Source organism: Gossypium arboreum, chromosome 8 (genome assembly GCF_025698485.1).
Source record: "Gossypium arboreum isolate Shixiya-1 chromosome 8, ASM2569848v2, whole genome shotgun sequence".
NCBI lineage: Eukaryota > Viridiplantae > Streptophyta > Magnoliopsida > Malvales > Malvaceae > Gossypium > Gossypium arboreum.
The window spans coordinates 363,681-385,808 of record NC_069077.1 but is presented as its reverse complement, the minus strand read 5'-3'; the positions used below and the strand labels follow the sequence as shown (position 1 = coordinate 385,808).

Here is a 22,128-nt window from a genome sequence, read left to right as displayed (position 1 = left end):
GCATCAACGGAATCTAAAGTTAAAACATGTTAAATCAAGGAACCTTCATACTTAAAAACAGGAGCCTTTTATTATTTTTCTCAATATGCAAAATATGATACTTCAATGTGATCCCATTAATCCAATTTATGATGTTTAGAGGAAGGATGTTATTAGGTCATTTGACGACAATGTTGCCCCCGCATTGGACCTTCATCACCTTTTTGTAGTGCTGAAATTGATGCATGTTTGATGCATTCGCATCGGGCTGAGACCATGGAGTAGTGATTTTCTCTATGATGTCTGAGGAGGAATGTGGACCTTAGGATCAAATACGTAAAACAAAGCACTTCTATTGCCTTCATCACCTTCTTGTAATGCTAAACCGATGCATGTTCAATGCATTGGCTTAACACAAGAGGACAAAGTAGTGATTTTATCGACCATGACTTAGGAGGGGCTATGATCGGGTGATGTTGGACTAAGGATCAAAAAGAAAAAGAGAACACCTTCTATTGCCTTCATAACCTTTCTATCATGCTTAAAAAAAACTCATGTTCGATGCATTGGCACGAGATGGCAAGCAGTGATTTTATCTTTATTATGTCCAAGGAGGGAGTTACCATTCCGGTCATTTGCCGACAATGTTGCCAGACACTGACTTGGACCTTAGGAAGTGAAAAAACAAAGGCCTTCTATTGCCTTCATCACCTTTTTGCAATGCTAGCATCCATGCATGTTCCATGCAAGGATTAAAGGAGCCATTTTTTAAATCTAAACTCTACTTAATAATAATGCATGAATGATGATAACCAAGATAGGGTAAAACTCTGCTCAAAGCTTCCTGATTTCGAATTTAAACCACTGACTCTGAGCAACCACTAAACGATTGTTGGACTTCCACAGTACCTCGGTGGTATCTGAAGGCAAGCATCGTTGCCTGTGATTTTATCCCCCTTGACAGCTTCACCTATACTATCGGCCATGGCTCTTAATTCACTCTACCTGTAAGAACAAAATAAAATGATTACAAGCAAATCAAACATGGAACATAATCGAACAATACATTAATGACCATATTTAAGCTCTATATTTAATACCAAGGCATGAACAGATTGCCAAAAAAATCGACAGAGTTATGGCATTTCAGATTCCAAGGAAAACAATAAAGTAATGACTAGAAAGACGTAAGAAACAAACTGATGCAATTACCTCAATCATCTGAGGTATAAACCTCCGAGATTGATACTCCAAATGTATATTTACAAAAAATATCTTCATATCACTTCAATATTAGCAGTGACTGCTATTGATCAATTAAATTCTTCTGACATCCACTGGCAAATGAGAGACAACTGTATAGTCAAGCCAACAAAACGTAACGTACGGTAATGTAAGTTATGACAATTGACAGAATCCCCAGAAACTTACAAGATTGTACGAGTACCTGAAACTCTACACTACAGTACTTTTTCAGATTCTGGAGGACGCGGGCACCTAGATTCAAATTGATCAAGGTAAACATCCAGGGCTTTGATCCAAATTTATGAAGTAATGAGAAAAGAAAGCAAATGCATCCTGAATTAAATGAGATACAAGGTCAAAACAACCGTATCACACAAATGAAACTTTATCATCGACTAACAGAAGAATGGAGAAAAACACTTTACACATCATCCATCGAACAATTAAACATGAAACTGGCTTAACCATTGTCCCCATGCATGCAGAAAAAAACCAGGCTTGATGGACCACACTCCAGCACAATCCCATATATTTGCTCTCTCATGGTCACCTCATGGAAAGCATATGATAGTGATACGATCTGCCATCTCTCCACAAAAATCTTGAGCCATCCAAAGTCCAAACTCCATGATACTTGAAACACCAGCTCTGGGCTCTCTACAATTCAAAGCTGAAATCACGACCTGAGGTTAGCTATTCATATAGAGTATATCGATTCACTTCCTAGAAAGTAGAAATTCATTAAAAATGGTTCCGAATAAAAATAAAATGGTTTCTAAAGATGTCACCTGTACCAATCACTTAGTTGAAGATATTCTATGGAATGATGGCATCCAGCTGCTTGAAGCACCAGTTTTGTTCCCATGTCCACGGCCATTATTTGTAGCTTCAGTTGGCCCCTCTGCTTTGGGTTGACTCTTTTTCAAGGCACCAGAACGAGCAAATGAAGTGGAAGGTATTGCTGTATTGCTCTCCATCTGCAACAGTGACATCTCAAAGCAGTTATTTTAAATTGACCGACTGATGGTGAAGTTACATCATACTAAAACTAGTAAACAGAAATGGCAAGGACTAAGACACTTTAAAACATGCCACATTAATTTCAATTCAATTCCTTTTTCTATATTTAAACAGGCAGTTTATAAGTATACATGAAACATGATATAACATGCTTCATCAGGCAACTTACATGTTTCTCAGCCATATTTTGACTAACCGATGGTCTAAACTGCATACGAACATCTGGACGACCAAGGTTACTTGGTCCTCTGTGCTCCATAACTTCACCTGAATAAGAAGCATCCTTGATTCCTGGAATTCAAAAATAAGGCAAGATGTGTGTCATAAAAGAAAAGTTCCAAAATGAGTTAAAAATGAAAAATATCTTCCGCAGGAAGAAACTAACTATAAACCATGAAAGATTGAAACTATAAGCAGAAATGCCCCATTCTCCATAAGATGGAAATAACTACAAGTTACCAAACTGAAAATTTGTTAAAAAATTATAAGCAAATTCTTGGAGCATGGACCTTTAAGCTTATCGGTAGTCATTGCTTGGCTGTTTCTTGTTCCAGAAAAAGGCTGCACATCCTGGAAAAAAATATCAGGTGAAACAAGTATTACCATATAACAAGTATTAACAGAATATGAAGCAGCCTCCAAACATTGTCATGCAACTATTAACAAATCCCTCTTGATAAATTTTTGGTTAGAGAAGTTATGGAATATTTGGGCCAAAAATATTCATGAGATGCAAGTCTTTTAATTGACAGAACCAAAGACAAAATAATAAGAGGGAATTAAGAAAATACTAACAGATGATTGAGGATGTGTCTTTGTCCTTTGTGTCTGCTGGTACTTTAGAATTGTCCAGTCAAATATGTAATCAGACTCATAACCTGCAACATAGAATTTGAGGAAGTTGAAAACCAGAAAATGCAAATATCAATTCGATGTTGTCCACACAGATACATGATGTTGCCATTACAGCCAGACAGGACTATAAAATACAAGGTTATCAATTTAGAATCTAGGTTCATCAAATATTATTAATTGTCAACATAGCAACCCAAACATGCAACATGGAAGAACATGAGAAAAATGGTGAACTTAGCAGTTGATTACCTTCTCGGGTAAACAAATCTTGAAACAAACGCTTCAAGAATCCATAATCAGGCCTCTGATCAAATGTTAAAGAGTGGCAATAGTGAAAGTATGATGCAAACTCCACAGGGTGTGACTTGCACAAGACCTTTTGAACATGAAACAAATGATAGGTAAGCAATGAACAACAAAAGATGCTCAAAACATTTTTCTTTCATGTGAGGGGAAATATCAAAGAAGGAAATACCTCTATTGGTGTTGATAACTTCTTCTCACATATTTTATCATACTTCTGCTTCTTTGTAGCAGCCTTTAGACCCTGCCAAGGAAGACTAAATGCAGAAATTAACAAAATCAGTCAGACAACAGTCAGAAGCACAGTGCTAGATAACATTTGAATACATGAAGTCATCAGGATGAATGAGGTATAGATTAAAGCAAAATCAAGGCTCTAACAACCCCTAACGTAATTGAGTAGCAGAAAAAGAAAGGCAGATGAATTGGGGCATACCTTCCTCTCAAGAAATACAAAAGAACATAGCCAAGTGATTCCAAATCATCCCGACGGCTTTGCTCTGTGGAGATTAAAGAGAAAGTCAAGACACCTTTAGAGCTCAGCTGCAATATTAAAAAAGAATAGGGAAAAAAAGCAACAATCCTTACCAATTCCAAGATGAGTATTGCAACTAGCATAACGTGCAGTTCCTGTTAAATTTTTATTCTCCCTGTAAGAATTATAAAGAAAAAACACTTCTTAGCCAAGGGGGGAAAGCACTAATAAACAGATCAAGAAAAAGAACATGTTTAAAACTGAATTCTTTTACAGGCTTAAACATAAAAATTAAAATGGATCAGAAACAGAGCATCATCAAGTAAAGTTGTCCAGTTTACTAACACGTTAAAAAGGAAAGCCAACCAGATATTAAACAAGAACTTGGTAATTGGATTACTACCTGTAAGGAATATGTCTATTTGTGTTGGGATCACGATATCTTTTAGCAAGACCAAAGTCAATTATGTAGACCTGATGAGGGAAAAAAAGAGCTATGGAAATAAATAAAGCAGAAAGTAAAACAAGAGAAGTATCATCTGTGCAAATCAAGCATTGAAGAAATGTACCTGATTTGCTTTCCTGCCAAGACCCATGAGGAAATTATCTGGTTTGATGTCTCTATGCAGAAACCCCTTAGCATGCATAAATTCTATTCTAGCAATCTACAACTCATCAAAGGAAAAAAAAAAATCAAAAGGAGCATTATGCAAATAACAACTAAAGAGAAATTATCAAATTGTCATACGAGGATGAAGATCTGGACAACTCTTATTTGCAAATTCTTTAACTGTTTACCATTTGATCAGCCAACATTAAAACTGTTTTCAATGAAAACTTTCTCCCACAGTAGACAAATAAGTCTTCCAGGCTTGGTCCCAGCAAGTCAAGAACAAGCACATTATCTTCGCCATTTACTCCACACCATTTTATGTGAGCAATGCCACCTAAAAACAAATAAATTTGTGCAAATACCAATTGCATTAGCATAACTGAAAGAACATCTAAAAAGAAGTTTGCATTCTCAACATAAAACTACCAAAAAGTTTTCCTTACTTCCTCCTTGAAGAATATTATAGAGCTTGGCTTCATATAGCAATTGAGGATGTTTTGTCTGCCTGTTTTCCTGACAGCAACACAAAAAATATAAATTTCACTAATTTATATCAATTCAGTTTTACTCTCACAGGAAGTAGCTGTTTCATAAACATGATGAAATCTACAAGCACTTGTTCAAGTATACAATCAAGCTGCAAAATCAATTTTACAAATTTAACAAAATACTTGGCTAATTTCAAATTAGCCACAAAATGTTACAACAATTACAAAATCAGATAAATTTTCTATTACTCAATTAGTATCCACCTTAAAACCTTAATATTACAGCTGAATTTTTTTTTTCTTTTAAACCATTCATGGTGAAAGAAACAAACAAAAATCAGAACTTGCTTACAAATTTCTAAGTGAAGACTTACAATCTTTACCGCGACAGTTTCACCCGTCTCGATATGAGTAGCTGAAACAAATCAAAACCAAACGAAAAAATAAATAAACATGCATCAAATTGATAAAAAAAAAATTGAGATGAATTAGCATAATAAGAGAATAAATAGAGCTAAAAAAACTGAAAAATACCAAGAAAAATTTCACCGAACGATCCACTTCCGATTTTGCGACCTAACTTGTACCTCTCTCCGACGATCCTCTCCATATATCAGCTGGAATTCTTTCTCTTTCGGTTTTCTCTCTGGATTTTCCCGGGAATCAGTCGATTTGCTGATGGATTTGTGAAAGGGAGAGAAAATTAGGGCAAAGCAATTGAGAAATTGATAAAGCGAAAAAGGAAGATTTTAGAGATATCGAGGAAAGGAAGTGGAGGACGAAAAATGGTGACCTTTTTTTGAGGAGGGTGTTTTGGAGATTTCGATTAATTTGGAAAGATTTTCAACGGAGATGACGATTGGGAAAAGGAAGTCGGTAACGGGTAAAAAGGATTAGGGACCGTTTTGAAATTTTAAAGAATGCGAGGGACGTAAAAAGAAAAAATAGATTGACCAATGCAAATTATGCAAATTGTCAAATAATAGGGAAGGATTTGTAGTTTATAGGATTTATGGGGTTGTCATTCAAACTCAGTTTTTTAAATAATACTTCTAGTTTTAATATTAGGGTAATTTACACCTAATGTCATTAAACTATTAGTAAGTTTACGTTTTGATCACTCAACTTCAAAAAGTTACAAAATAGTTATTGAACTATTTGAAAGTTTTTATTTAAATTGCTGAAGTATTCAAAAGTTTTTGATTTAAGTTAATGGATTGTTAAGTTTTTTTTTTTAAATTCAATTAGCAAAATCTAAGCAACAATTGGATGATCGGTACGGTGCATCAGTACCCATAAAAGATTAGAAAAATACACCATAGATCTAAATAGATCTATTGGATAAGAAACTTGTTTAAATTTTAGTTTACAAATTGATGATATTCAAAACTGTTTTATGAAAAAAACAGAATTATAGAAGAGAAAGGAGAGAATGATGTAGTGGTGTGAATAGAAAATGTCATATAACAATAACTTTAAAAACTTAATAATTTAAATAAAATCTTTTGAATAGTTTAATAATCAATTTATAATTTTTAAATTTAAATGTTAAAAGTATAAATTTATTAATAATTTAGTGACCTTATAATTTAGAAAAAGCTTAAACCAAATTTTTATTTAAAAAAAGGTACAGATTTAAAATTATATATTTATTTAATATAATCACATGGTAGATCGTGATTTAGTATCAAAATTAATATATATTGTTTATCTACAGTAATTTCATCACTTTTTAAATGTTATTATAAAATTCAATAATTGAGTCATTATGAGACGATATATTCAATATTAAATTATATCGATTAAACAAGTTGATTTGATTGAATTTTCCATCCATTAGAAACACTTTCATTTTCAAGATAACTAGAAAACATGGACCACACCACCTGGTCCTGGTGCAAGGATGAAAATTATATGAATATTTATATAGAGATATTATTATTTTAAAAATAATATGAAGTTATCGAGAGAAGTATCTAGTGTTTTAAACTGGGTTGAAATGTTTAAATATATGCCATTTGACATACATAATAACCCCTACTATTTTTATATTTCATTGCTTTTATTATAACTTTTTAATCAATTAGACGTTAAATTGATCATAAAAATTATTAAAATCAAATTTTAATAAATATTAATATAATGATATTTTTATTTTATATAAAAGGTTTCAATAAAAAAACTAAAAATAAAATAAGATGTATAAAAATGAGCAAATTTATTTATGTGTATTTTACCAAGAACAAAATTTAGTCAAGCATAGATAAATATCCTTAATATATTAATATTTACGTCATATCTTATTGTTTTTATTGCAATTTTTTATTGAAAATAAATGTATTACGCCATTTTGAGTAAATTTATATATCTGATCAATACTTCAAAATATAAATCCTTTTAAATTATTATAAAAATAAATAACTAAAAAGTATAAAAATTAAAAAAAAAAGGTGTTTTTAGTGGGTATTGATTGACACGTTAAAGATACAAAATGAATGTGGCGTACAACCATGCAGTTCGTCATTATTCATGGACACTGCACTTTGTTTTTTATAACTGAAATATCGATCATATTCAAGCTTTAGTCATACAGAGAATACCAACATCATTTCTTTTTTTCCTTTTTAATCCTCATTTACACTCTCAAGCAAACAAGCAATTCCATTCCATAGCCCGGGGGAAAAAAATCCCACCATGGAAACTCCTTCAGATGAAAACAACAAGATCAGAGAACCCTTCCTTTCATCCTCTCCATCGAAGGGTGGTTTCAGAACACTGCCTTTCATCTTAGGTTCGTCGCCTCAAAAAATCAAAAAAGCTTTGGATTCAATGGTGATTTTATGATTTTTATTTTTTATTTTGATTCAACTTTGTGACAGCAACGGAGGCTTTTGAAAGGGTGGCGACTCTTGGGTTATCACCGAATATGATAGTGTATTTGAGGAGAGAATTCGGCATGGAAACAGCTAAAGCTGCTAACGTGATCTTCTTTTGGTCAGCTGCTACCAACTTCACTCCGATCATTGGTGCTTTTATTGCCGACTCTTATATGGGAAAGTACCGTATGATCGGATTCGGATCCGTTCTTTGTTTTCTGGTAATTCAAATCCCCTTTGAAAACCTCAAAAATTTTTTTGGTATAATGATAAACTTAGCCTTCAACATTTATTTTTTTTTGTCAATTTGGTCATTATTCTTTTTTGGAGCTAAATTTAACCCATATTTTTTAATTAAAATGCTGGCGTGCAACTCACATGATAATTCACGTATACTTCATATTGATATAGTATTCTTTTATCTTAATATCAAGTCAACAAAAATTTAAAATTTAGAAAAATATTCAAACAATAAAAATTCAAAAATTTAAAAAGTCATAAAGTACATAACGATTATGATGTGAATTGCTATATTTAAAATTTTAATGTTTTAGTTTGTATTTCTATGTTTTTGGTCATCATTGGTATTTCTATTAAAAACAATAATTTAGCTTTTTTTTTGAAAGGTTTGATGATCTAAATTTACTCTCTTTTCTTTTTTTAATGTTGAAAGTCAATTTTAACTAAAAAATACGAATCAAATTGACAAAAGAACTAAACATTAAAGGTTGCTGTTAGGTTTACAATTAATGTTGTCACTTTTGTTAATGTTTTATGGCATAATGGCTTATTTGGTCCTTTAATTTTATAAAAATATTATTTTAACCTTCTATTTAATTTTTTTACTTTTTTCAGTCCTTAAACTTGTATTTTTGTCAAATCAATCCAAAATGGATAGAAAAGTTAACTTTTGTTCACTCTGTTGATGTTGCATACATGTGAATTGTCACCTAGACAACATATATACATTTAATTAATATTCAAATAAATTATAAAAATTATTTTTAAAAATTAAAATTATTAAAAAGTATAAAAACTATAAAATATTTTTAAATTTTAAAAATTAATTGAATGTCGATACATTATCTATGTCTATGCTACATCAGCAATGTTAATTTTTTATATATTTTAGTTGATTTAATAATAGAAAATATAAATTTTATAATTAAAAGAAACAAAAATCAAATAAGTAATTAAAATAACTTTTTAATTGAAGGGTCAGATAAATAATTGTGCCATATTTTATTGGTGGGTAGGGAGGCGTTTTTCCTTTCATTGCATTTCTAGGTGAGATGTTGAAAATAACGTTTTGTCAGCTCCTCTTCTATATTTGTTTCTTATATTATATGTTACTCGAATCTAGATTCGAGACCGGAAGATATCTTTTTAAAATAAAAATCGGATTTCGAGGGGAAATGAGTTTCCAATTAAAAGTTTTGGAATCCGATTAGAGTCGGGCTTGGATTTCGAAAAATTTATCAAAATAACCCTGTTTTGTATATGAGTTAACTACGTTTATTATCACTAATTATATTTTATGATTCAATTTAAAAAAATTATTAAATAATTTGAGAGTTTTCATTTAAATTACTGAGATATTATAATTATTGTTATATGAACTTTTTTATTCCTATAATCTACATTAATCGAAAGTTTTCCTCTATTTTTCTCCTCTACAGTTTAATTTTTCTCATGAAACAACTTTAAAAGTAATGAACAAAGAAGGAAAAAAAAAATTCAAACGGTGCAAATAGAGAAAGTTATATATCGGCGATTATAATAGTTGAGTAACTAAAATAAAATTAGATCCCTTAAATTTTTAAAAATTCTAATTAAACCCTACAAAAGTTTCTAAAGTTTTAATTAAACACTTCAAAATTTTCAAAAATCTCATTAATCTTCTTAAAAGTTTCTAAATATTTTAATTAGAACCCTAGTTTTAAAAAAATTAGTTAAACCTCTTAAATTTTTTAAGATTTTAATTATCCCCTAAAGCTTAATGTAACGTTGATAATCCTTAAAGAAAAAGTAATCAGGCCATAGAAACTGCTCCATCCAGGAGATCCTCATAAAAGATTTCAAGTTTTTTTTGGTCTCATTAATCATCTTTTTCTTCATGCTAGGGGATGATTCTATTATGGTCAACAGCCATAATTCCACAAGCAAGGCCATATTGCGACCAATTCAACACCACTTGTGAAGCCCCGACAACACCCCAACTTCTACTCTTATATTGTTCATTAGGACTAATCTCTATCGGAGCCGGTGGCATAAGATCGTCGTGCATGGCCTTTGGTGCCGATCAATTGGATAAGAGAAACAACCCGGAAAATACAAAAACTTTACAGAGTTTCTTCGGCTGGTACTATGCTACTGTCACGTTTTCAGCTCTAATTGCTGTAACTTTGATCGTTTATGTTCAAGATAATTTGGGGTGGGGAATGGGTTTCGGGATACCTGTAATGTTGATGTTCGGTTCAGCTATTTCTTTCTTCTTAGCATCTTCTTTTTACATCAAGTTGAAAGCTAAGACAAGCTTACTCACTGGTCTGGCTCAAGTTCTAGTGGCTTCTTTCAGAAACAGGCACATTGAGTTACCGTCCCATGCCACTAATGAAGTTTACCATATCAGAAAGGGATCGATGCTCCAAGTGCCAAGTGAAAAACTAAGGTACTATCACAATATCATTACATCGTCTTATCATAATATCAGTCTACTTAGTTCATGGAACTCTACTTAAAAAGTTGGCATCCATTCTTTTTGTCTTTGCAACCATTTTCTCTTTCTTTAGCCTTAAGTATAACATCTAGTCATAATATCTTTGGAGAAAGTACCTATGAAGTCCCTATATTATAGTGACTGGACCAAATTAGTCCCTATACTATTAAATTGATCAATTTAGTCCTATATTATTAAAAAGAATTAAATAAGGCTAAATTGGAATAGAATTAACATTTACGGTTTAGAAAAAATAGAGTTAACATTTACGATTTAAAAATGACATTAAAATTATTTGGGCTTATTTGATTCTTTTTAATAGTACGAGGACTAAATTGATCCATTTAACAATAATGGGATTATTTTGATTTAGTCCCTATAATCAACAGACCTACCATGTACATTCACCTAATATTTTTACACTATTATCATTGAAATTTTGAGTTTAGAGTTAATTATTGTACCTTGGTTCTTATCATTAATATTCAAACTTTGGTATTTGTAACCCTTTCCTCTTCCTTAACCTTAATAAAGGATGAAGCGAAAAAATTTATATCGGGAGATCCAAATTAGAATTGTACAATATTGAGGGCTAAAGCACCAATTTTACCATTTTTCACTACAACTTGATAAATTTTAAGAGCCTAAAAGGCACTAAGGGTCAAGTCCCTTGCCTATACGGAAATCTCTCTTTCTACATGTTAGACAAATGTTGCCTACATTAACTTAATCATCTTTGTCTTGTCCATTTTATTTCTTTGTAATCTGCCCAGGTTTCTGAATAAAGCTTGCGTGATAAAAGATCCTCAAGAGGACTTAACCTCGAATGGAGATGCTTCAAACCCATGGAATCTTTGTACAGTAGACCAAGTGGAGGATCTAAAAGCATTGATCAGAGTAATGCCGCTTTGCTCTGCAGGAATCATGATGTCCGTCAACGTTTATCAAGGCTCATTTATGGTAATTCAAGCAGGCACCATGGACAGGCACGTAACTCCAAACTTCGAAATCCCAGCAGGTTCATTCAGTATGTTTATGATGATCTCTATAGTTGTATGGATCCCCTTCTACGACCGGATAGCTCTTCCTTTAGCTTCAAAGATTAAAGGAAAATCAGTTCGTCTTGGTTTAAAACAAAGGATGGGAATTGGTCTTCTTTGCTCTTGTGCATCCATGGTAGCATCCGCAATCGTAGAGTATACTCGACGGAAAATCGCGATCGAAGAAGGACTTTCCGATGAACCGCCAGCAGTTGTGCATATGTCTGCACTATGGATACTGCCGTTTTATATCCTAGGTGGCTTGGCTGAGGCCTTCAATGGAATTGGACAGATTGAATTCTGTTACTCCGAATTACCGAAAACCATGTCGACCATTGCGGCCAACATTTACGGATTCGGAACCTTCATTTCGAACCTGGTGGCGAGTTTTATAACAAGCATGGTTAACAATGTTACTAAAAGAGGAGGTGAAAGTTGGATTTCAAGCAACATGAACAAAGGGCATTATGATTACTATTATTGCCTTCTTGCTGGCTTGAGCATGCTTAATTTTATCTACTTTCTATCTTGCTGCAAAGCTTACGGTCCTTGCCATGGAGATAACAAAAACCAGGCAGAGAAATCCAAAAAAGGAGATTATGAGAGTATAGATGATAGTTAAGTTCCTTAGTATACAGTAAGATACATGTGATGTCTAATGAAAATCTTATTGTTTTGATTGAGTACTACACAGAGATAAAAGTTTTCAGAACTAAATATATCAGCCTCTCGTTGAATAATATTGAATATGGTAATTCAGAAAAAAAAAAAAAACCCCAATAATATAGCACAAACCCCAATCAGTAAACAGATTACATAGAAGAGGGTTGAAATTTATATGCTTATTAAATATTTTATTGTAAAGTTATTATTCTACCGGTCTAACATTAAAAATATTATAGTATTTTTTTTGAACAATAAAATATTATAGTATTATTAAATATATTTTAATAAAGTAAAAATATTAACATTACTTAACAATATTACAAATTATAAAAATCTACTTATGAAAATCGATTATAACAAACTTTTTATCCTAATTAACATTTTAATTAAAAATATTTAAAATTTGTTTTAACATTTTATGTTGTGAAAATTATAAGAAACAATGCATAAGCAATATTATGTAATAATTTTTAATAAAATAAAATGTAATTTAGCTCTAAATACATATATGATGTTTCAAATAAAAGATTTCAAGTTTTCATGCGAAGATGGGGTGTATACGTCGGAATCTCTATATTGTTTGGTCTCATTATCCGTTATGGTCAACAGCTATGATTCCACAAGCGAGGCCCTATTGCGACCAATTCAACACCATTTGTGAAGCCCCAACAACAACCCAACTTCTACTCTTACATTGTTCATTGGGCCTAATCTCTATCAGAGCTGATGGCGTGAAATCGTCATGCATGGCCTTTAGTGCCGATCAGCTGAATGAGAGAAACAAACGTGCAGAGTTTCTTCAATTGGTACTATGTTACATCAATGTTTGCAGCTCTAATCGCTGTAACTTTGATATTTATATTCAAGATAATTTAGGGTGTAAAATGGGTTTTGGGGTACCTATAATGCTGATGTTCCTTTCAGCTATTTCGTTCTTCTTGGCTTCTTTATTTACATCAAGTTGAAAACTAGGGCAAGCTTGCTCACTGGTTTGGCTCAAGTTGTAGTGGCTTCTTTAAGAAAGAGGCACATTGAAGTGCCAAGTGAAGTTTACCATATCAGAGAGAGATCGATGCTTCCAGTGCTAAGTGAAAAACTAAGGTACTAGCATCATAATATACATCGTCTATTTTAACCATTGAAGTGCCAAGTGAAGTTTACCATATCAGAGAGAGATCGATGCTTCCAGTGCTAAGTGAAAAACTAAGGTACTAGCATCATAATATACATCGTCTATTTTAACTTAATCATCCTTGTCTATTGTATCTTCTTTGTAATCTGTCCAGGTTTCTGAATAAAGCTTGCATGATAAAAAATCCCCAAGAGGACTTAACCTCGAATGGAACTGCTTCAAATCCATGGAGTCTTTGTACAATAGATCAAGTGGAGGATCTAAAAGCATTGATCGGAGTGATGCCGCTTTGCTTCGCCGGAATCATGCTGTCCATAACCGTTAATCAAGGTCAATTTATGGTAATTCAAGCAGGAACCATGGATAGACATGTAACTTCAAACTTTGAAATCCCAGCAGGTTCATTCAGCATGTTTATGATGAACACTATGGCAGTACGGATCACATTCTAGGACCGGATAGCTCTTCCTTTAGCTTCAAAGATTAAAGGCAAACCAGTATGTCTAGGTTTAAAACAAAGAATGCGGATCGGTCTTCTTTGCTCTTGTGCATCCATGGTATTCTCAGCATGTAGAGTGTGTACTCGGCGGAAAATCGCGATCGAAGAGGACTTTCCGATGAACCGCAAGCCGTTGTGCAAATGTCTGCACTATGGATACTGTCGTTTTATGATCTAGCTGGCTTGGCTGAGGCTTTCAGTGGAATTGGACAGATCGAATTCTGTTACTCCGAATTACCGAAAACCATGTCGACCATTGCGGCCAAAGTTAACGGATTCGGAGCCTTCATCGTGAACCTGGTGGCAAGTTTAATAAAAAGCTTGGTTGACAATGTTACTAAAAGGGGAGGGGAAAGTTGGGTTTCAAGCGCGCTATATGAATAAAGGGCATTATGATTACTATTATTGACTTCTTGCTGGCTTGAACATGCTTAATTTTATGTACTTTCCGGTTTGCTGCAAAGCGTACGGTCCTTGCCATGAAGATAACAAAAACCAGGTTGAGAACTCTGGCATAAGAGATCATAAGAGTATAGATCAGAGTTGAGTTTCTCGTAATATACGAGCACTTCAGTTAGATATGTGTGAGGTCGAACGAACATCTTGTTGAAAATAAAATAATAAGCTTCACGAATTGTTGAAAAATGTTGAATTTTTTTAATTTAAGAAAAATACAGGATCGTATTGAACGAGGAGAATTTAAATTCAAAAGGAAGTCGTTCTTTTTGCTAGGATTGATTGAAAATCTATAAAATTGTTTTTAAAAATAAAAATCTTTAAAAAAACATAATTTTGGATCTGCGTAAAATTTTAAAAGAAATTTTAAAATTTAGTTCAAATAAAAGATTTTAAATTTTTAACACCCTCGCCACCTTTAAATTGGTACTTTATTAAATTCATGTTGTCTTAATTTTTAAAAATATAAATTTAATTCACTATTTAATTGTGATCTAAAAAATAATAAATTTTTTATAGTAAATCACAATAAAATATCTTTAAATATTCTTTGAGTTTAAAAATATATTAAATTCTATTTAAAAGATAAAGATTTTAACCTATTCAATTCGGAAGGACATCCCAATTTTAATAAACAACAATGATGTCTCACCCAACATAGTAATAGATTCATGACCTATATTAAATGGGGTTGTTACCTTATAAAAAAAATATTATAAATACACAATAATACCGAAGTAGGAATTAAATGCACCCAAGATTCCAAGGACTAAAAAGCAAAACATCTAAAATACTTAAGGCCCTAAAGCTAAATATTCCAATTTGGTTTTTGTTTTTTCTTTCTAATGTTATTTAATGAACATTTATCATTCGATTACTATCATGATTCAAGATTAAAGTATACAAAAACAAAAAGAAATGATCAAATATCTATAATAGAGAAAAGCTAAGAACATATTTATTAAAGAAAACTAAATTAAAAAGTCTTACAACTTAGAATGAACTCCAAGTTTGGTGCCTTCATTTCTTTCTCCTCGCTCATATGATTCCTCCTTCTTCTTCTTTTAACATTTTTATTTTATATATAATAAACTTAAAATCAAAAATTAGTGGGCCCAAAACAGTGAATGACTTTGATGGCGGATAACCAAAATCAGCAGAAATTGAAAAACAATTTACCGTACAAGGATTCTTTCATGTGCACAACTTTTTGAACGAATGTTCTGATTACTCCAGAAACCACCCACACTCACCTATAATTTCGTGCAACCGGAGAAATAAATTTTTAAATATCTACTTTAACAAAAAAATTAAATATTTAAATAAAAAAGTGCATAATTTGAATATCTATTTTTCGTATACGCCAAAAAAAAAAAACCAATAATTTTTTAAGTGGGGTGGCTTTGCACATTTCCAACAGGTCCATGAAACACCAAGTTTGTGGGTCTTATAATGGGACAATCAATCATATTCAACTTCAAGCTTTTCCCAAAGAAGGTATACTTTCATTTGACAAAGGTACAGGTCCAAATCGGACCACTTTGGCCGAAGAAGGTTTACATACAAGCTTAGTCATATAGAATATAAGTAGAGTGATTAAAGTAAAAGGAATAATATTATTTTTAGCATTTTGATTCTTAAACTTGACAATTAAATACATTTTAGTTATTAAACTTAGATTTTTTGAAATTTAATAATGTGGGCAATGTTACTAAAACAAGATCAAATCAGACGAATTGAAAACTAATCAATATAATAATCTAAACAAAAGGACTAAACTAATTGAATCAAAAATTATTTAAAATTAATAAAAATAAAAAAACTAAATAAAAATCAAGAGTTGAACATATTAAACCAATTAATTATTTAATTGTTATTGATCCAATATTCAAACTCATTAAACTAATTAAATAAAAAATCAATAATCTAAATTATTTAACTACTAATCCGATTACTTTATATATATATATTTGTATTTTTAAAGGAGGAAAGTAATGTTAAAAAGGATAACTTAATGCTCTCACGAAATACACACCATCCAACACTATCTCACCACGGATCCTAGAATTTGAGCCCTCCTTGCATTTAATGGCAACCTGTCTACAACACTCCAAATGCTTTCCAACTACAGAACCCTACACCAAACATTATCTCTTGCCTAAATTTTTTTCTAAAATTATTTGGCCTTTATCTAAAATTTTAAAAATATTCATATTCAATACCTTTACTCATAGAATCTATAGGCTGGTTAGAGCCTCGGCTTAAAATTGAAAATTCTTTTAAATTTTTTAAAATTTTAAATTAGTAAAGATAAATTATATTTTATTTCTCTAAAATTATAAAAATTTAATTTAATCATTTAAAATTTATAAAGACATAAAATATAAAAATTAAAATTTCATTCGATATCTCTAAAAATTATTCTAATTTAGCCTTATCACTACTCAATATATATTGAAACAAAATTAATTTAAGTGTGATAAAAGAATAATAACAGAAAAAATAATTAAAATATATAATAATAATAATAATAATCGGTTTGCATACTAAATTGGTTGTATTACTTCATTTAATTCAGTTTTAAATAATTTTAATTTTTTCACTTCAAGCACCATAATTTTCTTTTAAAATTTGTTTTAAAGCTAGTATAATTTTTAAAGGTAGCAAAATCAAATATAAGTATCAAAATCAATATAATTATTAATTTCAGAATAAAAATTATATTTTTCCATACAAAATAGAAAATATCATCATAAGATATTTTTGTTTTGATCCGTAGAAAATGAAAAGTTAGTTCGCCCCCTTTTTCTAGTTCTCATTTAATAAGCAAGCAATTCCATAGCGTGGAAAACATCCCACCATGGAAACTCCTACAGATGAACACAGCAAGCTCAGTGAACTTTTCCTTACATCCCCTCCATCAAAACGTGGTTTCAGAACCCTGCCTTTCATCTTAGGTTCCTTGCCCTAAAAAAAAAAAATTGCATTCAATGGTGATTATACATTTGACGACAGAATTCGGCATGGAACAGTATGCCTACATAATCTAACTTTTATGCCTACGTAAAGCATAAAACAGTACATCTAGCAAATAAATTCACAAAAACCCCTCAAGCATTCTGAGTAAAAACCAGTGCAAAGGATAGTATTCCTCAAGCAGTTTTTACCATTATGCCAATCATTTTTTATTATGAAATCGTTTTGACTACATGAAATAAATTATTATTAAAAAATAAATAAGGAAAGATAAATCGTGCAAAAATTATTATTAAAAACGTTTTTAGAGCTTTTTATTTCTTTTCTTTTATTATGAAATCAATAAATATGTTTTTATTTCTTTTCTAAGTAAGTATTATATTTTTAAATATGTTTTAACCTATTTTCATTTTTTTATAAACTATTAGGCTTAATTTAATAAGCAACCTTTAAACTAAATCATTTTTGAGTTAAATATTTAAATTTTTTGGTCAAGTAAATTTCTAGACTATAATTTAGTAACTATTATGATTCTTAAAATTCTCTCGGTTGGAAAACACCCTTCTTAATCAATTAAGAGTTAGACACATAATTTTTAGTAATATAAATATTAAATTATTATTTAATATTATAATTTTCTCTCTCCTTCTCTCCACTCCACTCCATCTTCATCTTCACCTCTCTCTCCCTTTCTTCCCCTCTATTTCAGCAGCAAAAAATGGAAAAATAAAAGGGGTTAATATAAATGAAAAGTTGTGAAAATTAAAGCGGGAATAAAAAAGGAAACTTGTTGCATCACTAAAGAATGAAAAATATTCGTATAAGACATTGTTTTTTGTTGAAATAATAATTTCCTTTGCAAAGATCATTACAACTGACAATAAGCTCAAATCTAACATCTCTTCAGATTATTATTCTCTTCTAAAATAAAATCTAATTATATAATAGTAGTTTAAATAAATAAGGACACTAACATTTTAAATCAATATGAATAATGGTAGAGTCAGAAAATGTTTTAAAGACGGAAATTAAATTATATATTTTAAGATAATAAAAGTATATTTTTATTATTTTAATATTTTATATTTTATAATTTTTAAAATATTAAATTAAATTGTTATTATTTTTGAGATGTTAAAATGTAATATTACTATTATTCATAAATAATTTAAATAATAAATTATCCATTTCAAGGACCAGCCTCCGACAACGTTCTGATTACGCTACTGAATATGAGCAAAAATTAAATAAAATATGGGTACAAGATTATAGCTTGATTTGACAGTCCATCAAAAAAATTTCAATCAATCACACGTAAGTTGGGACCATGCACCATCACAATCTAACTTTTTGCCCGCATAAAGCATTAAACAGTATATCTAACAAATAAATTCACAAGTTCTCAAGCATTCCAAGTAAAAACCAGTGCAAATGATAGTATTCGTCGAGCAATTTTTACCATTATGCCAATCATTTTTTTATTATTAACATGAAATAAATTATTATTAAAAAAAGGAAAGACAAATTGTGCAAAAATTATAATAAAAACGATTTTAGAGCTTTTATTTCTTTTCCTTTATTAGTAAATAAATAAACATACAATTATATCATGATTTTTTAAAATTTTGTTTTAAAGCTGGTATAGTTTTTAAAGTGCAGTAAAATCAAATATTAAAAACAAATGTTGAATACAGGAACAAAGTCAGAATTTTTTTAAGGAGATTAAAATTAAATTGTAATTTTATAATAGTAAAATATAATTTTTAAATGATTAAATTAAAATTTTATCATTTTAAGGAGTGAAAATATAATTTTATCTTTATTAATTTAAAATTTTAAAAATTTTAAAGAATCTAAATATAAAATTTTCTATTTTAGAGGGTAGGCCTACCAATCCCCTAAATTTGGCCTTGGTTGAATAACATTAATTTTTTTTCTTCTTCAAGTTTTAAACATTATTAAAATTTTAAAATATTGTACTTATTCTTTAAGATTTTGTTTTTAAGCTTTTTCTAAATTAACAATGTTTGAAAAATTAACTCTCTTATTAAACATGTTCCCATTTTTAACAATATTTTATATTTTTAAAATGGGTTTTTAACAATTTTATACCTTTATTAAGAAGCCCTAAACTATATATTTTATATAACTAAACTAAAATTCCGTAATTATTATAGTCCATATTCATTATTTCTATTAAAAATCTCTTCATTTAATTAAGAGTTGACATATGATATTTTTAATAAAATAAAATAATTATTTAATATTAGATTTTCTCTCTCTCTCACTTTCTCTCTCCCCTCCATCTTTATTTTCTTCCATTATTTACGACAGCAAAATGGAAGAAAAAAAACAACTCTAGATTTAAAGGAAAAGAGAAAAAAAGTGAAAAATTGTGGGAAAGAAAGTAGAAAAGATAAAACGAAGCAATGGCCAATGGTACATTTGTTAACTATATTTTTAGATTTTATTGAATGATTTTTAATATAACATAACAATAATCAAAATTCTTTTTAAAATTAAGTATATGTTCATAATTATGATTTTTTATTACAAAAATATTATAGTATTTTTAACATTAAAATATTATAATAATAATAATACTTTTTATATTACTTAAAAGATTGTAAATTTCAATATATATTTCTATTTAAAGTAAATTTATATGACCATTAAATAATTTACTGTAAAATTATTATAGTATTGGTATTGTTCAAAAAATTAACATTAAATATTTTAACATTACTTAAAAGATTTATAATATATTGATTAAATTATTTTAATAAGGTAAAAACTATTAATATTACTAAACAAAATTATCAAGTCATTAAAACTATTAAAATTTATAGACTTCTTTTTTTTTTTTTTTTTTTTATGAATCTACCTTTTGTATTGTATTGTAGCATTTATAAGGTGAAGAGAAATCCTCGAAATTTCTAGATGTTAAATTATTATTTCCTTAATTTCGGTTCCGGGAAGGATCTAAAACTTTCATCTTTTTTCCAGAACAATTTGGAATGCAGTCAAAGCCTCGTAATATTATTGATTTTGACTACTAGATGAAAATATTATTACTAAAAACGTGTTTAGAGCCTTTTTTATTATAAAATCAATAAACATGCAAAGGGAAGAAATAAAATATGTTGACTACATATGAACGAATTATTGTCGTTTGGACATTATCACACATATTTGCTTCAATATATTTACATTCACATAGACAACATTGACCTAATAGTTTAGGTATACTTTATAAATTTTTTAAAACAATAAATATCATTCAAAAATCAAACAATTTCAAAAATATCTATGTCAACAATGAAGTAAAATAAATTGCCATACATACCATCATGTCCTTGTGTTTAAAGTTTTAACAATTTAATTAGTTTTTCCATTCAAATAATAAATATTATTTTTATTTAAGTACTTGAATTTTATTTTTATTAAAGTAGTTACCTAAAATTTTATTCGTTTATTACTTTAGGTACCAATCATTAACTCACGTTAAAAAAAACTTTACATCAATCAAATTATGATATATGACATTTTAATTAAATAAAAGATGATCTCACATTCTCTTTCCTTTCATCTTCATATATTTTTGAAAGAAATTTTTACAATTTTTGAAATAAATTCTACTTCAAATTTTTCCAATTAAAACAAACTCTCATTTTCAATATTAAAATAAATCATCATCTTAGCCAAAAGCAAACCCATTTTCAATATTAGAAACTCAAAACAGGAAAGAAAAAGAAGTAACAGAAAAGAAAACCTCCATTTTCTCCTTTTTTTTAGACCATGACAAGTTGTTTTTTTTTAGGGTTTCTTATTTCACACTTTGCTAAGAAGATGATGAAGGAAGGGAGGGGAAGGGAAGGGAAGGAAAGAGATAGAATCTTTTATTTCTAATTTAATTTTATTTAATGTTAATTTTTATTTTTTATTTATTTAAAAATCACGTGTAATAATTTAGTTGTTTCTAAAATTTTATTTTAGCAATAATTAACTATTGGACTAGAAATGATAATGAAATAAAGTTTTAAGTGTCTACTTTGACAAAAAAAATTCAAATATTTAAATGAGAAAATTTGTATAGTTTAATTATTTATTTTTCATTTAAGACAAAGAAAAACCAAAATTTTCTTCAGTGGGGTCAGAGGCGATTCTAGGGGGCTAGCATGGCCCCGGCTCCCCCTAAAATAAAAAATTACCATTTAAGTTTTCTATTTTTTTTTTAATTTTAAATTAGTAAAGGTAAAATTACACTTTGGCTCTCCTTAAAATTATAAAAATTTGATTTAATCTTTTAAAAATTATAAAGATATAGACTATAAAAAATTAAAATTTTATTCGGCTCCTATAAAATTGTTCTGCCTTCGCCCCTAAGTGGGGTGTCTTTGCACTTGTACAACATGATTAATGAAATCTCAACTCTATTTTATTTTACTTTTCTTTACATAATTGGAGTGAAGAGTGGAGTTATTTGAGATTAAACTCAAACTCTCAACTTAAAACATAATACTCTTATCACTAAATCAATAAGCTGGCAAGTTTTGATTTTATAATCAAACAACGAATCATATTTAAGCTTAGTCATACATAATAAAGTCGGAGTGATCAAAATTAAAGAGAATATAATTTTTTGCTCCTAAACTTAGTAATTAGGTCTATTTTGGTACTTGTGTGTTTCTTTTTTATTTATCTATTTTTGTTCTTGAACTTGCAACTAATTCATTTTTATTTGGTAAACTTGATTTTGTCATTTAATGATGTGATTAGTGTTACT

At 29.7% G+C, this 22,128-nt stretch overlaps 2 protein-coding genes and 1 long non-coding RNA gene across 4 annotated transcripts; 2 read left to right on the top strand and 1 right to left on the bottom strand.

The window, feature by feature from the left end:
- Nucleotides 1–1,337: 1,337 nt before the first annotated feature.
- LOC108469561 (casein kinase 1-like protein 3) lies at nt 1,338–5,864 on the bottom strand. Of its 2 annotated transcripts, none has more exons than XM_017770443.2 (15): nt 5,513–5,864; nt 5,353–5,393; nt 4,934–5,003; nt 4,676–4,824; nt 4,447–4,542; nt 4,281–4,351; nt 3,991–4,052; nt 3,839–3,902; nt 3,575–3,659; nt 3,349–3,475; nt 3,040–3,122; nt 2,754–2,814; nt 2,414–2,535; nt 2,013–2,201; nt 1,338–1,894 (listed from the first exon to the last, which is right to left on the bottom strand). In XM_017770443.2, the coding sequence occupies exons 1-14, from the start codon at nt 5,586–5,588 to the stop codon at nt 2,022–2,024; spliced, it is 1,287 nt and encodes a 428-aa protein (XP_017625932.1). In that variant the 5' UTR covers nt 5,589–5,864; the 3' UTR covers nt 1,338–1,894; nt 2,013–2,021. The 2 variants fall into 2 exon arrangements, with proteins under 2 accessions (XP_017625932.1, XP_052873903.1); XM_053017943.1 differs by having other exon boundaries at nt 2,754–2,805; nt 5,513–5,858.
- A 1,611-nt stretch (nt 5,865–7,475) lies between these two features.
- LOC108468007 (protein NRT1/ PTR FAMILY 1.1-like) lies at nt 7,476–12,330 on the top strand. The gene is made up of 4 exons (XM_017768852.2): nt 7,476–7,769; nt 7,858–8,075; nt 9,978–10,525; nt 11,347–12,330. Exons 1-4 carry the CDS (start codon nt 7,673–7,675, stop codon nt 12,233–12,235), a joined length of 1,752 nt encoding a protein of 583 aa, XP_017624341.1. The 5' UTR covers nt 7,476–7,672; the 3' UTR covers nt 12,236–12,330.
- A 607-nt stretch (nt 12,331–12,937) lies between these two features.
- On the top strand, nt 12,938–14,621 carry LOC108468345 (uncharacterized). The gene is made up of 2 exons (XR_008269558.1): nt 12,938–13,487; nt 13,566–14,621. It is a non-coding gene; the product is annotated as an uncharacterized LOC108468345 (long non-coding RNA).
- The last annotated feature ends 7,507 nt before the right edge of the window (nt 14,622–22,128 follow it).

Excerpts from the sequence above, each read along its gene's own strand:
- LOC108469561 (XM_017770443.2), bottom strand. The coding sequence starts at position 5,588 with ATGGAGAGGATCGTCGGAGAGAGGTACAAGTTAGGTCGCAAAATCGGA. Across the intron at positions 4,543-4,675 it reads TAATGTTGGCTGATCAAATG|ATTGCTAGAATAGAATTTAT; the intron begins GTAAACAGTTAA and ends GATGAGTTGTAG. Across the intron at positions 3,903-3,990 it reads CAATACTCATCTTGGAATTG|AGCAAAGCCGTCGGGATGAT; the intron begins GTAAGGATTGTT and ends TAATCTCCACAG.
- LOC108468007 (XM_017768852.2), top strand. The coding sequence starts at position 7,673 with ATGGAAACTCCTTCAGATGAAAACAACAAGATCAGAGAACCCTTCCTT. Across the intron at positions 7,770-7,857 it reads AACACTGCCTTTCATCTTAG|CAACGGAGGCTTTTGAAAGG; the intron begins GTTCGTCGCCTC and ends ACTTTGTGACAG. Across the intron at positions 10,526-11,346 it reads GTGCCAAGTGAAAAACTAAG|GTTTCTGAATAAAGCTTGCG; the intron begins GTACTATCACAA and ends TAATCTGCCCAG.